This window comes from Oncorhynchus nerka, linkage group LG24 (genome assembly GCF_034236695.1).
Source record: "Oncorhynchus nerka isolate Pitt River linkage group LG24, Oner_Uvic_2.0, whole genome shotgun sequence".
Classification (NCBI taxonomy): domain Eukaryota; kingdom Metazoa; phylum Chordata; class Actinopteri; order Salmoniformes; family Salmonidae; genus Oncorhynchus; species Oncorhynchus nerka.
In genome coordinates, this window is record NC_088419.1 from 56,911,925 (window position 1) to 56,927,467 (window position 15,543).

The window sequence follows — 15,543 nt, forward strand, 5'->3', positions numbered from 1 at the left end:
AGACCTTAGTGATCACTGTTTTACAGCCTGTGTTCGTAATGGCTGCTCAGTGAAACGACCTGTCCTGATTTGTCATAGACGCTTGCTAAAAAACTTTAATGAGCAAGCCTTCCTTCATGAACTGGCCTCTGTAAAATGGTATAGAATCAGCTTGATTCCTCTGTCGAAGAAGCTTGGACCTTCTTTTTTGAAATGTGCAGTGGTATTGTTAACAAATACGCCCCCATAAAGAAAATGAGAATTAAAAACATGTTCCGTGTCTGGTTCGACCGTGACCTTGCAGAGTTAATCCACCTCAAGAATTGCATTTGACAAAAGGCTCGGCACACGCATACTCAGACCATTCCATTCTTGTGGGCCGCCTAAGGAACTACCTCTCTCAAAGAGTGCAGTGTATGAAGTCAGAAAATCTCCTGTCTCAGTCACTGCTCAATCCTAGGCCACACACTCTTCTCAATTTACATTAACAACACAGCTCAGGCAGTAGGAAGCTCTTTCATCCATTTATATGCAGATGATAGTCTTATACTCAGCTGGCCCCCCCATGGATTTTGTGTTAAATTCTCTTCTACAACAAAGCTTTCTTAGTGTCCAACAAGCTTTCTCTACCCTTAACCTTGTTATGAACACCTCCAAAACAAAGGTAATGTGGTTTGGTAAGAGGAATGCCCTTCTTCCCACAGGTGTTATTACTACCTCTGAGGGTTTAGAGCTTGAGGTAGTCACCACATACAAGTACTCGGGAGTATGGCTATACGGTGCACTGTCCTTCTCTAAGCACATATCAAAGCTGCAGGCTAAAGTTAAATCTAGACTTGGTTTCCTCTATCGTAATTGCTCCTCTTTCACCCCAGCTGCCAAACTAACCCTGATTCAGATGACCATCCTACCCATGCTAGATTACCGAGACATAATTTATAGATCGGCAGGTGAGTGTGCTCTCGAGCGTCTAGATGTTCTTTACCATTTGGCCATCAGATTTGCCACCAATGCTCCTTATAGGACACATCAGTACACTCCTCTGTAAACTGGTAATCTTTGAATATCCGTCTCAAAACCCACTGGTTGATGCTTATTTATAAAACCCTCTTAGGCCTCACTCCTTTCTATCTGAGATATCTACTGCAGCCCTCATCCTCCACATACAACACCCGTTCTGCCAGTCACATTCTGTTAAAGGTCCACAAAGCACACACATCCCTGGGTCTCTCCTCTTTTCAGTTCGCTGCAGCTAGCAACTGGAACGAGCTGCAAGAAACACTCAAACTGGACAATTTTATCTCAGTCTCTTCATTCAAACACTCAACCATGGACACTCTTACTGACAGTTGTGGCTGCTTTGTATGATGTATTGTTGTCTCTACCTTCTTGACCATTGTGCTGTTGTCTTTGCCCAATAATGTTTGTACCATGTTTTTGTGATGCTACCATGCCTTGTTATGTTGTTATCTTAGGTCTCTCTTTATGTATAGTTGTGTTTCTCTTGTTGTGATGTGTGTTTTGTCCTAAATTTATATTGTATTTTTTTTTCAATCCCAGGCCCGTCCTGGTATCCTTTTGCCTTTTGGTAGGCCATTATTGTAAATAAGAATTTGTTCTTATCTGACTTGCCTAGTTAAATAAAACATATATAAAAAATTAAAAATAGGGTTAAGGGGAATAGTGTGTCCCCACAAGGTTAGTTATACGTGAGTGTGTGTGTGTGTGAGTGCATAGAGTGAGTGTGCATAGAAGGGTCAATGCAGATAGTCATTGTAGCCATTTTGTTAGCTATTTAGCAGTCTTATGGCTTTGGGATAGAAGCTGTTCAGATGGCTGTTGGTGTCAGACTTGATGCTCCGGTACAGCTTGCCGTTCATAAGCGAGGGTGAACAGTCGATGGCTTGAGTGGCTGAAATCATTAACAATTTTCTGGGCCAATCTTTCACACAGCCTGATATAGAGGTCCTGGATGGCAGGGAGCTCGGCCCCAGTGATGTACTAGGCTGTCCGCACCACCCTCTGTAGCGCCATGCGATCGAGACCGGTGCAGTTGCCATAACAAGTAATGCTGCAGCCAGTCTAGATGCTCTCAATGGTGCAGCTGTAGAACTTTTTAAGGATTTGAGTAGACCCTTGATAAAGTATCATTTGACAGGAGTCATCAGATTAAAAAAGAAGCCTCATTCTTAACCACCAACTGTAGATATTATCACTGATATAGCCTAGCTATGTAGGCCTATTACTACTGTAATGGAATGCCATGAACATTGTAGTACAGTTTACATTGGCGCCAGTGAACTCCTCCCCTTCTGCAGAGCCAGGAAGATCCCCTCTTCCTGCGTTCGGTTGGAGACTGACAGCCAAGGCATTGTCTCGCTCATTGGATTACAGGGGAAAAAAGGGACGAGCAAACACTACAACCAACAGCTGAAACGCTAGATCAGGAATATATCGCAATTAAATTGGAATCAAGACGATTTTAAAGACATGGGTAACAGAGATGATGAGTACGATTTCTTGTTCAAAGGTAAACTAACTGTCATCCATTTCTACCCACCTAGCTGTAGCTAGCTGCCTTTTGTGGTAGCTACAACAAATATAATTAGTCTGATTTGGTCAATTACGTAGGTGCCGTTAGAGGTAGCACCCACAATGTATTTTATTTTAACAGATTGTTTTAGAATGTCCAGATAGATTTAGCAAGCCTCCATCTGATCTGGTGGCTTGCTAATTCTTAGTTTGTCGCATTGTGTTGACAAATGCACATCTCTAACTCGTCTAACGACAGAGGTTTTCTCAGGTCTCGTTCCTTTATAACACCATCGTCATACTCAAAGGTGCTGGCCAGCAACATGCAGATTTCTAAAAATACAAATCATAGCTAGGATTCTTTTCACAAAGTGTACCAAAGGTCAAACCTGAAATGGGTGATTCATTAAGTCATTGTAATTTTTTTATTCGTTGTATATGTAACTTATAGGTAATACCCATACAGAATATGCCTAATATAAATACTGTTATATTTGTTCATCCCATAAACAGTTTGCTTACATTATAATGTGACTGACAGTATGCGATGAAGCTGAACATGACCATCCCTGATAATGGACTGCCCATTTAATTGTATCAGACAAGAATGGGATAATGAGCAGGAAGGAAGTCCCTGGCACAAGAAACCACATTTGTCAAAATCTTACTGATACCCATTTATTACCCTACTGATGAGTTACTGTTAGATGTTTCAATCCCACAGAAGCACACCACATCCGTTATCAATCTAGTGTGGTATACAGCAATATTCAAAATGATACATTCCAAATGACACTTAAAACATGATAATATAAAATGTGATATAAAAGGGACAGAGTGAGAACAGAGGATTTCCAATTGATTCAGTGGGCGAATCACTGGAGAAGACAGGAAAGGAAGAGAGGCCCTCTGAAAGTGTCAACTCAGGTTTCCCAGTAGGAACAGGTTCTCAGCTTCCTGCAGCATGACTTCAGAAGGACAAAGTTCACAACGTTTTCCTCCACTAAAGAGACAGAGCAGCGCTTTATACTTATTTAACCACTTTATTTCTGTTAAGAATGCTTTTCTGTTGTTTTTGTCATCTTGGCAAGGCCATGCAAACAGCAGTATTCAATCAATGAACATATTGTCTTTCCAAAGCATTCAAAGAAGTCAGACATGCACAGATCCATTTGATTATGACCATTTTCCTAAGTAATCCACTTGGCCTACTTGGTTTTGGTAATTGGTTTACTGTATATGATCTGTTATGTGGTCTAACATTTTCCAGATTACTGAACATACAGCAGCAGCCTGTCATTTCGGTATTAAATGTGTGTTTTGTTGCCAGTGGTGCTGATCGGAGACTCTGGTGTGGGGAAGAGTAACCTACTGTCCCGTTTCACACGGAATGAGTTCAACCTGGAGAGCAAAAGCACCATCGGTGTGGAATTCGCCACCCGCAGCATCCAGGTGGACGGCAAGATGATAAAGGCCCAGATCTGGGATACAGCTGGACAGGAGCGCTACAGAGCCATCACCTCAGCGTGAGTGGAGGAGGGAGCTCACTGCTCAATAATATTAAGGACGCCCGTCTTGCTGTAGCCTGCCCTTTATGGAACTAGCATATTTTGATAGTACTGAAACCATTCTGTGAAATCTTTCTCTATCTTAGTCTCACAACCTATGACCTCCTATCCTCCCTGCTCTGTTCCAATCAGGTACTACCGGGGGGCGGTGGGGGCTCTCCTAGTGTACGACATTGCCAAGCATCTAACCTATGAAAACGTGGAGCGCTGGCTGAAGGAGCTGAGGGATCATGCTGATAACAACATCGTCATCATGCTGGTAGGCAACAAGAGTGACCTGCGCCACCTCAGGGCAGTGCCCACAGACGAGGCTCGCGCCTTCGCAGGTAAACTACAAACTCACTGGAGTAGATGACAGCTCACTCCGGGGACAAAGAAGACACCCCTGTTTGTCTCAACTCAATCTTTTCTCTTTTTCTCCCTTAGAAAAGAATACGCTATCATTTATTGAGACCTCAGCTTTGGACTCCACTAATGTAGAAGAGGCGTTCAAGAACATCCTCACAGGTAATGGGCAGGGGCCACTACACAAGGCTATTTACATTAGTTAGTTTCAAGTCAAATTGTTTGATTTCTTACACATGAATGGAATGGCATATTTAATAATGAGTAACTGATTTATTTGTATTTTCTCCACAGAAATCCACCGAATCGTATCACAGAAGCAGATAGCTGACAGATCAGCACATGACGAGTCTCCAGGCAACAATGTAGTGGACATCAGTGTCCCCCCCACCACCGATGGGCAGAAAAACAAACTACCGTGCTGCCAAAGCCTGTGACCCTCAGCACTCCTCTGACCCCCTTTCCCCACCCCCCTCCACTTCCACCATCACACTGTCTTATCCTGTACCGCCCATTCTGTCTTTGTTACCATATGTGGCGACGCCCTACTCCCCCCTCCCTGTATACAAAACTTACTTTTTATTACTTGTGAACTCACATATGCTCTTCTGCCATTATTGTGAAACTTTAAAAAGCCTTCCTGTCACTTTTTCAGTTATTCATGGGTTCAACATTGAGGTTCCTGCAGTGTAGCAACAGGACAGTTGTCTGTGAAATGAGATGAGCTGGATTTGAAGTGCTGTAGTGTTTTGGACTCTTGAGATTTGAACAATGACCACTAGATGGTGCTGTGTATATAGCCACTCACAGTTTCTCTTGAATAAGGCAGTATTATTACATTGGTATATGCATTTCGTCCAGAAAAGACCTTCATTGTATATTTATTCAAAAATATTTGTCTCACCTTTTCATTGTTTTCTTTTCAATAAGCACTGTAAGACTTTACAATAAACTAAATGACAAAGTAGTACGTAAGTCATTTATCTTTAACATGTGCAACCCTTATCAGTGCGCTGTACAGTACTGGAATTCAAAATGCTCAACTTCAGATGTATGTGGGTAGACTATGTGAGCTGTCTTGTCCTGTGTGTCTGTCTGTCCTTATGGAGGCAGGGGTCTACAGGAGGTTGTTTCTGTTTCTCCAGGCCCAGTCCTGTTCCTCTGATCTAGGACAGCTCCACACCCCATTAGAGATATCCCAGTGGTGTCAATATAAAAATATTAGACCCGCGTCTATTCTAAGCCCCTTATAGGCCTATCTGCCAGGCATTGCATGGGAGGTAGATCCAGGAACTAACTGTTCACAGGGATTCAATTAAACATTTCATCAGTTGTTGACCTCTGTGTAAGCCAGTAGTGGAAAACAGAATTGAATTATTGAATGACATGACCCTCTCATCTTTGGCGGTCTATTTTAGGAGGATGGATTAGAAAAGAGCCTTAGATGGAGATTAGTTTAATATACTGAACAAAAATATAAATGCAACGTGCAACAATTTCAATAATTTTACTATGTTACATATATAAGGACATCAGTCAATTGAAATAAATTCATTAGGCCCTAATCTATGGTTTTCACATGACTGGGCATGAGAGCAGCCATGGATGGGCATACGCCCAAGCCAAGCCAAGCAGAATTTGTTTTCCCCCACAAAAGTGCCTTATTACAGACATAAATACTCCTGTTTCATCAGCTGTCTGGGTGGCTGGTCTCAGATGATCCCGCAGGTGAAGAAGCCGGATGTGGATGTCCTTGGCTGACGTAGCTGAACGTGGTCTATGATTGTAAGGCCGGTTGGACATACTGCCAAATTCTCTAAAATGACGTTGGAGGCAGCTTATGGTAGAGAAATGAACAGATTCTGACAGCAGCTCTAGTGGACATTCCTGCAGTCCGCATGCCAATTGCATACTCCCTCAAAACTTGAGACATCTGTGTTGTGTGACAAAACTGTGGCCGTTTATTGTTCCCAGCACAAGTTGCACCTGCGTAATGATGCTGTTTAATCAGCTTCTTGATATGCCACACCTGTCAGGTGGATCAATTATCTTGGCAAAGGAGAAATGCTTTTTGTGCATTTGGATTTTGTATTTCAGTTCATGAAACCAACACTTTACATGTTTATATTTCTGTTCAGAGTAAGTTTAGAATGTAACTAGTAAGTGAACAAACTTCAACACATGACATGGGACATTTTGTTGATATGTTGACCCTCTTGTTGAACTGAGAGTGACTGGAAACCAGAGCACTGGATACCAAACAAATTCTAAATTTTCCATGTGAACAAAAAGTGCAAAACCTCTATCAAGAGTAATGTGACCTAGGATAGTCCACACAATATTTGCATGAATGTGATCAAGGAAGATGACAGTTCAACCAACATTTTGCAAACAATTCCATTTTGGACTGAATGTGTTAACTGATGCAGATAACCGTAAAGTCGGAAATAACATCAAATAAGAGGCCTGTGTAGTACATGCAAGTGTCCACATCATTAAGAAGACAAAAGGAGTCATTGATGTTTATCCATTCTGTTGCTTCATTTTTAAATTTGCTTTGCACAATTTTCTTGGCTGATTGCAAGCACCAACATATATCGGTGAAGACATCTTTCTTTTTTTACATTGCACAACATAAACATGTTTTGAAATACTATAGTGTAATAAGATTGATACAAATCCTGTGCTTAGTGAATAATTGAAACAAAATTACAAATGATACACATGAATATATTAAAAACTGTGGTAAAATGAACACGAGATTAAAACATTAACAAAAACAAGGCTACAAAGCTGGTATGTTGCTCCTTTTACATACGAGCATGACAATGCCCTGGACCCTTGGTTTCATCTTCAAATCAAAAACAAAATCAGAGGAGCAATATCCAAACACCAGAAACTGGGAAAATTGTACAATATCAGTAACACTTTTAAATCCCTTTCAAAGTCTGTATTGGGAGATGATATAAACAACCACACTGTATTCATTTCCATTATAGTTTTGTGAAAGTGCCGTTTGATATACTGGTATAAAACACAAGAATCAATGCTTCTTTGGAGAGAAGGAACTGTTTGAATTAGCGGTTATAACACTGGAGTTTAAGGTCTCTGAGCACATTCTAGGCAACTCAAGACTCGCATAGAAAAATCCAACATCCTATCGTGACCTTCTCAGCCTGCACAAGTGAGCGAACTGCTATGATCCTTCACATGCACTTACTTCTACATTATATTTCTGCTTTCATTACGTATTGTTAAGGTTATAGGTAAGAATTGCATTGTAAAGTGATCTAATTGCACACTTGCTGTAACTACACCCTACATTGCAAAGTCTCCATAGCTCCCAACACGTCAGCTGGAGGCGAACTCACCAATCAGAGACAGCATGTGACACGGGCAGTGGCCCATCGCTGACGACACAGATAAGAACTCTCTCCACCCTGAAAGATCCTCAACACGGTTCCACCCCACCCCACACACACACACGGAGGAAAATAACCTCATACTAAGCTCTAGTATTACTATTGCACAACGTTATCTACCATTTAACACCAGATGAGGATTCCTTCAGAGTGACAATCGCCACTTCACAACAACAAAAACATTTCTATCGATTTTCAGAATGGGTCTCCCAACAGAACACTACACGGAACTGAACTGGGCTGACTAGTGTCCGTCTATGCTGAGGATGACTTCCTACTTTGTTTACTGTAGATCAAGTTTAATCTGATTTTCAGAATGCCACTCCCACAACCAGGGTTCTTACAGCTGCATAAAGAAACCTTTCCAGTGCATAGCTGTTCCACCGCAAAGCCCTTCAGGTGATCAACCCTCAGGTACCGGAAGAGTTGAACCTGCCCCTACAGATGAGCAATAGATAGGAGCATGATTGCTATGAAGGGGTTGAAACAAATTCAACTATCATAGAAAATACAAAAGAGTGACAGATCTAGGCCTAGGTTTTTGGCTTCTGTGCACCATAACGTGAGCTTCCCCTACTGAGGAGGATATTTGCATTAATCCTCCTCTCTTTAGGCCTGTTAACAGCTTTTAAGATTCAGGGTCAATACTTGTATGGTCAACCAAGGACACTATGATTAACAATACATACAAATACATATAGAAATATGTGGAAATGAAGCTTTGCTAAGACAGAGGGATGTCTGAAAGGACCATACAGTGTACAGGGAAGAAATCAAATGCACAAAACCCACACAAAGACCTATGCTGTTTCTGCACATCTCGCTCTCATCCAGAGGTCACCTCATATGTTTTAAAGTTGTGGTAGATGGAGAACAACAAAACCCATAACAGTCTAGAACCAGACACTGGGTTCTACTGTCAAGGTACAGTCTGTAGGTAGGTCTGAGTGTAGGCGTCAGAGTCTGGTCAACTGCATATCGGAGGGAATACAACTTCCACAAAACCCGAAGTAACATCAACCAACCAATCTACGCTCTTTCTGGATGCGATTACTAGCTATTGTTACGTGACTACACAAAAAGAAAACACACCAATACAAAAAACACACTAACTAAAAGCTTTTCATTGGAATCTCGTCATAGGAGAGCAATGTACTGTTGATTTCCTGTAAGTCTGACCTTGACCATGCGATACTGGAAAGGTAAGCCTTACTTTCCCTCAACCACAAAAAGTTTGAACTTCATGTTTGTGGAATACACATTTCCATAAAGGCATTTCATCATCAGTGGCATCTAGACCTACTGTACATAGATCAGCTCACTCTATTTGCACAGTTTTTTCGATTAAGTGCTGATAGTATGAGACCTCTATACTCCCAGGGAGGAAACCTTGACCAACATACAAACTAGCAACACTAAATCAAAGGAAGCTCGAACAACCGATCTTTAAATCCCCCAATGTAAAAAAACAAAAAAACAATACACCCCCCCCCCCCCAAACAAAAAAATAAACAGTGCATCACATGCATGCAAAACTGTGCGTGTTGGGAGCAGTCTCCTCACATACTGCGAGAACAACCGCATCCACTGTGTTTTATTGCACAATCTCCATCTTCACGAACAACATTCCTGCTCACACCAAGGGGAAAACAGATGGGAGGTAAATTGAAGGGTGTCAACTGAATTGCGTATTAAAATGGCATGAGCATATATAATCCCCCAGTGGAATAGCCTGTGGCTGGTGAACCAGAGTCAAAACTTCTCACTTCTGCACTCAGTGGTTAGGGAATCAACTGCTGGATGAATCGCCTTAGATCAGCATCAACGATCCATGCCTCACTTTTATAGTCGGATGTGGAGAACTGAAAATAAAGAGAGTAAATGTTCACTTAAACGCTAGGGTTTGGTTTTAAAGCTTCAGCAGCCATCTCCACTGAGCATCAGTCCAATCCTTTCTCATCTTCTTGCAGGGCCCAGTGGAGTACCCTCCAATCAACTGCCCATTTCCAAACCTTCACAAAACACTATACTGCACGGTACTCAATGACCTCTATCATACTACTTTCATTACCTGATCAATATAAAAAAAACGCCAGTAGATGCTATAACACGACTAAGTTAAAAAGAGAGGTGTAAAATGAAATGCTGATGATGATACACGTAGATAAAAAGGATTTAAACAGAAAAATAAAAAAATCTGCTTCCACAAGTGCTTGGGCTCTGGTTGGAGACTTGTGTTTTTTTGCCACAAACCTCCAGCACATGAAGAAGAACCCCAACATCAATTTTCCCACCTTTGACCTCATACTATGGTCTCGTCAGCTGTCTTTTTCAGCAGCTTCGTGGAGAGCAAGGAATGCTGGCTAGAATGCCCACCCTTCGCGTCTGGAAGGAGCAGGCGTACCTTCTGGTTGGTTCGTCTCCACTCAGAGTAGAGCTGACAGTGGTAGCGGAATGATACCTGCAGGGGAGAAGGGGGTTGATGAGGAGAGAAGGGGGTTGAGGAGGAGAGAAGGGGTTGAGGAGGAGAGAAGGGGTTGAGGAGGAGAGAAGGGGTTGAGGAGGAGAGAAGGGGTTGAGGAGGAGAGAAGGGGGTTGAGGAGGAGAGAAGGGGGTTAGGAGGAGAGAAGGGGGTTGAGGAGGAGAGAAGGGGGTTGAGGAGGAGAGAAGGGGTTGAGGAGGAGAGAAGGGGTTGAGGAGGAGAGAAGGGGGTTAGGAGGAGAGAAGGGGGTTGAGGAGGAGAGAAGGGGGTTAGGAGGAGAGAAGGGGGTTGAGGAGGAGAGAAGGGGGTTGAGGAGGAGAGAAGGGGGTTGAGGAGGAGAGGGGGTTAGGAGGAGAGAAGGGGTTGAGAGAAGGGGTTAGGAGGAGAGAAGGGGTTGAGGAGGAGAGAAGGGGTTGAGGAGGAGAGAAGGGGTTGAGGAGGAGAGAAGGGGGTTGAGGAGGAGAGAAGGGGGTTAGGAGGAGAGAAGGGGGTTGAGGAGGAGAGAAGGGGTTAGGAGGAGGAGAGAAGGGGGTTAGGAGGAGAGAAGGGGGTTGAGGAGGAGAGAAGGGGGTTGAGGAGGAGAGAAGGGGGTTAGGAGGAGAGAAGGGGTTGAGGAGGAGAGAAGGGGGTTAGGAGGAGAGAAGGGGGTTGAGGAGGAGAGAAGGGGGTTGAGGAGGAGAGAAGGGGGTTGAGGAGGAGAGAATATTGATGCTCCTCCAAAGCTAAAAACAAACAAACTGGCACGCTAAAGGTTTGAGAACTGCTGCCCAAGCACATTCATGAGTTGAAACACATTACAACTGGTAAATACAAAACAGACTCGATCAAAGTCCATTTCTGTCTTATAAAGCAAAGTCTTTTAAGAAGCAACAGGCATGACAAAAGACTCATAAAAACAAATCATTCCGCATCAAATTTAAGTGCGACTGTCTTGGACGGTCTTGTTGTCCAATCACAGTATTTAAAGTGTGATTAGTCAAAGATAGGCTACTAGTTTCCCAACCATGATATAGCATGCTGAGATGTTGATCTAAGGTCAGTTCTAGCTGGTCCTAGATGTGGGTTTACTTACCAGAGTCCAGAGGACGTAAATGGTGAAGAGGGCGATGGTGAGGGCGATGAGGCCCACGGCCTCCAGTCTGCTGTTGAAGTGCAGGTGGTCCTGAGCTCCCCTCAGACACAGCCAGCCAGAGATGGCTGCCAGGGGCGTGATGAACAGGAAGCACAGCATGTCACAGAACAACGTGCGCTTCTCGTTCCGAGGGCCGGGGTCCCGCATCCACTGTGAAGACAGAAGAGAGGGGAGAGAAGAAAGAGAAAGAAATAAAGTGTACTGAGCATGCACTACAGGCCCAACATGGTCACTGGGGGACCCACGCTGCTTTTTCTTCTTCTTCAGGGTTTGGTTTATTGAGATACCCATTGGTAGATGAATGGCTAAACATCCTGGGTTCAAACATCATTCATTACACAAACACATTATGATACATTACAATAAATAAATAACAACAATCCCTAATCCCTCCCTAACTAGATTTCCGTTGACATATTCAGGATTTAATATGCATGAGTAATACACAACTAAGTCAAACTAAGCCAACATTGCTTCATGTTGTTGACCCATGAGCAAGTCCCAAAATTCTATATCAGCACGGAAGTATTGCAGCTACAAGCACAATGTTTCCATTGAGTAATCTATGCAAGCAGAAAGAGACAAAGAGTGAATCATGCTCATGTGTTTTGACACAGCATAAGCAGAACCACACACACACTGCAGACAGAGGAATGCTGACAAAGGCAAAAGCAAGCAGCAGCAGTGACACACACACACACACACACACACACACACACACACACACACACACACACACACACACTAAAGGCATTGACCTTTGTTACCTCTGTGAGGGACCTGGGCTTCCGCTCAATTGTGAACTCTGTGTGGCACAGCTCACAGTAACTGGTGTTGGAGGAGGAGAGCCACTTCTCCAGGCAGCTCTTGTGCACTGTGCCCAGAGTCCCTGTGCAGTCGCAGGGGGACAGGAGGCCCTCGCTGTTGGCCCCCTCATGGCAGATCCGGCAGATTGGCCCATCGCTGGAGGAAACAGAAAGGTCCTGAACAGGATACTTAGACTGGGTTTACTTACTACAGCCTGACGAATATTACTTGGGCTAACATAACATTTCAGGCTTATTAGCTAAGCAAATTCTCATAAATTCGGAGGCTAACTGTGAGACATCTTTCCAGACACATACTCCCAAACACTCTCACAAGTTCCAGATATGACTAGGATTACTACCAGAACAGCCTGTTATAAAAGCCCTAAACATCTCATAAATGCTCAGCTCTGAAAGTGAGTTATCAGCCACAGTACCTCTGTGTGCTCACGGGTTTGATGACAGTGGAGAGCAGCCGTCCATCTTTAGCTGTGACCTGGGTGACATACTGTGATCTGCAGTTATCCGACTCCTCCACGCTTTTGGACAGGGCAGCGTTGCCAGTGCAGTCACACAGAGAGCCCGGGAGGTGGCAACACTCCCCTGTCGTCATGGTTACACCGTCCAGGGGGTCAGGTGTCAAGGGACTGATGAGGAACAGACTCAGCTCAGAGCAGTTAGGCCCAACAGCTGGAGAGTGATGAGAAGGAGTTAGAACCTCATTCACTTCATACAATACACTTCTAGTGCTAGTTACTTCACAGAGCTTATTATGAGACAAATAGTGAGATTTAAAATATAATATAATTTTCTTTGACCAACATTATTAGAACACTGAGCTGTATGAGGCCTAAATGATGACAACATGAAAAAGTCTCTTCAAATGTTTTCACAACACTGAGAATTTATATTGTAGTAAATATTAGGGAATAAAATAATGATCTTCTTGTCTGAACTGTAGGCCTATTTGCCCCCAAAATGCAGAGTCCAGTTGAGCTAATTTGGCAAAACACAACACAGCTACTTCTAAAATGCTATCTCTGTATGAGCACAAGGGAGTGACGGCCTATCCCGGCCAAGCTGTCTCCTAGACATCCTCACCCAGATAGATAACTGGCTACTCAGACACTGAATTCATATATCTGTCTGTATGGGATGTCAGCATTTTACAGCTTCTAGGAAATATACTGACATGACCAAATTATAACTTTAGAAAGATAACCATTTAAATGAAAACCTTTGATCAAAGCCAAAGCATTCTTATTTGACCCTCAAAATACAATATAGACACCATTATCTATTCAGATATGTTTTTATTTAACATTTAACTAGGTGAGTCAGTTAAGAACAAATTCTTATTTTACAATGACGGCCTAACCCGGAAAAACTCTCCCCTAACCTGGAGGACGCTGGGCCAATTGTGCGCCACCCTATGAGACTCCCGATCGTGATACAGCCCGGGATCGAACAAGGGTCTGTAGTGACGCCTCTAGCACAGAAATGCAGTGCCTTAGATCGCTGCGCACACTCCGGAGCCCTCAGATAGCAGAATATCAAAATATCAGGGGGTGGCTAGACATTCCCTGGTCTCTCCAAAATGACAGAGTATCATCAAGTCTACCAATCATTATGTGTTGTAACGTTAACGTTAGATATCAGGAAAACATATAATCTTGATTTGATGGTGATTAATCAATGTGGTTACTGCAAACAAACATATTTAGAACGCTAGCTAGCTACATCATGCTTGAAGTGTCGAATCCCGACGAGAACACACACACACACTCAAATACAGACACAAAAACCAGACCGAAGGACACAGCTGGATAATTTGGTCAGCCAGCTGTGTTTAGCTCTAGCTACAGTGGCTAGAGCAGGAAAGAATAGGAACCATACTGATTGCTACATGACAATGGATTATGGCTTAATTGTGTTCACAGTATCGTTCATTTATTAAGCTAATGACTTCTGCTAGGAAAACGGTCTAGTGAGCCAGCTAACTTTATTTTAGCTAACTATAGTAGCTATTTGTTAGCCGCTAACTTAGCTACTGTAACGTTACTAGCTAGCCAGCCGACAGAGACCATAGAAAAAAATACTCACCGCGTTCCTTCTTTTTTCATTTTAACAGCTGATATGTGGGGTCGTCAATGTATAAAATAGTCCTCTATAGAAACTATCAATGTTGAGAATTGCTTTATTTCCTTTCAGATATCTAGCTAGCTATGCCAGTTCTCGTCTAGCTGTCAGACAACAGTAGCACAGATTTTCTAAACCCAGAGGCGCAACATCGCGAGACTACCGGGGAACGCTTGCGAAACAGACCAAGCAGACACATGCTGGGGTTTGGGATTGGAGAAGTCAATGAGCTTGTTCGACATTGCAAGCGACAGCTGACTGACTGATCTACAAATCACTTTGCATCAAAAATAACTACTCATTAATATTTGTAGATCAGCCAGTCAATCACAATTTACCCACAATGCATCATGGATTTGATGCTCTCGACAAGGACAATTAATGTCCATGCGATCTGGGATCAGTGAGAGAAGTTAAAATGTATTCCTTAGTTAATTTTCTAGAAATCTAAAGGCACAACCTAGATTCGAGACAATTTCTTAAAAGTTATTGAACATGTTATTACTCCAATCTCGTGAAAGTGACAAACTGACACGTTTTCATTTTCGTCAAACACAACTTTATATTGAAGGAGTGCCTTTGATTTGACGGCATGCACATGCGCAGTTCGGCGCGAGACGGCGGTCAGACCCGATGACGTGTATCTACGCATGCGCCTAGCTAGCCAAAGTCACCATGACATCGACCTCAAGTGTGATCCGGGATTTCTATTGGAGAAGCAGTTTATGCCTCACTTCATTTAGTGGTCAGTGATCTTCATACTGTACGGTCTTTGACAGTAGCCTCCTCCACATACGGACGGCGTTTCCGATCAGCATAGCTAATCATTTTTCTCGCCAACTGGATGTCCACGTTATTTTTTTGTATGTTGGCTGGCATTCAGCTCCCGATTGTTAGGATATAAACATTTTAAACATAGAAATGCAATATCTCACCCATTTGAATGTGAAATATAACAGATTAAGTTACAGGTATTTTTCCATATGGAAGAAAATCACCTTTATTTTGTATAATGTAAATTAACACCAGAAGCAAGCACACATTTTGTTTGTCAATGTATTTATCCACGTTTAATCGTTCACAAATTAAGCGATTTATATTTACATAGTGGATTGCACTTATAATGAAATATCTGATT

At 42.8% G+C, this 15,543-nt stretch overlaps 2 protein-coding genes across 3 annotated transcripts; one reads left to right on the forward strand and one right to left on the reverse strand.

The window, feature by feature from the left end:
* The first annotated feature begins 2,310 nt into the window (after positions 1–2,310).
* Positions 2,311–5,391, forward strand: LOC115108255 (ras-related protein Rab-11B-like). The gene is made up of 5 exons (XM_065008990.1): positions 2,311–2,509; positions 3,842–4,037; positions 4,212–4,405; positions 4,506–4,586; positions 4,719–5,391. Exons 1-5 carry the CDS (start codon positions 2,470–2,472, stop codon positions 4,859–4,861), a joined length of 654 nt encoding a protein of 217 aa, XP_064865062.1. The 5' UTR covers positions 2,311–2,469; the 3' UTR covers positions 4,862–5,391.
* A 1,553-nt stretch (positions 5,392–6,944) lies between these two features.
* Positions 6,945–14,623, reverse strand: LOC115108256 (E3 ubiquitin-protein ligase MARCHF2). 2 transcript variants are annotated; one of them, XM_029632385.2, is made up of 7 exons: positions 14,370–14,623; positions 12,704–12,956; positions 12,228–12,423; positions 11,401–11,610; positions 10,251–10,307; positions 9,656–9,708; positions 6,945–9,475 (listed from the first exon to the last, which is right to left on the reverse strand). In XM_029632385.2, exons 2-7 carry the CDS (start codon positions 12,877–12,879, stop codon positions 9,406–9,408), a joined length of 762 nt encoding a protein of 253 aa, XP_029488245.1. In that variant the 5' UTR covers positions 12,880–12,956; positions 14,370–14,623; the 3' UTR covers positions 6,945–9,405. The 2 variants fall into 2 exon arrangements, with proteins under 2 accessions (XP_029488245.1, XP_064865061.1); XM_065008989.1 differs by having other exon boundaries at positions 9,383–9,475; positions 10,141–10,307; positions 14,370–14,617.
* Positions 14,624–15,543: the final 920 nt, after the last annotated feature.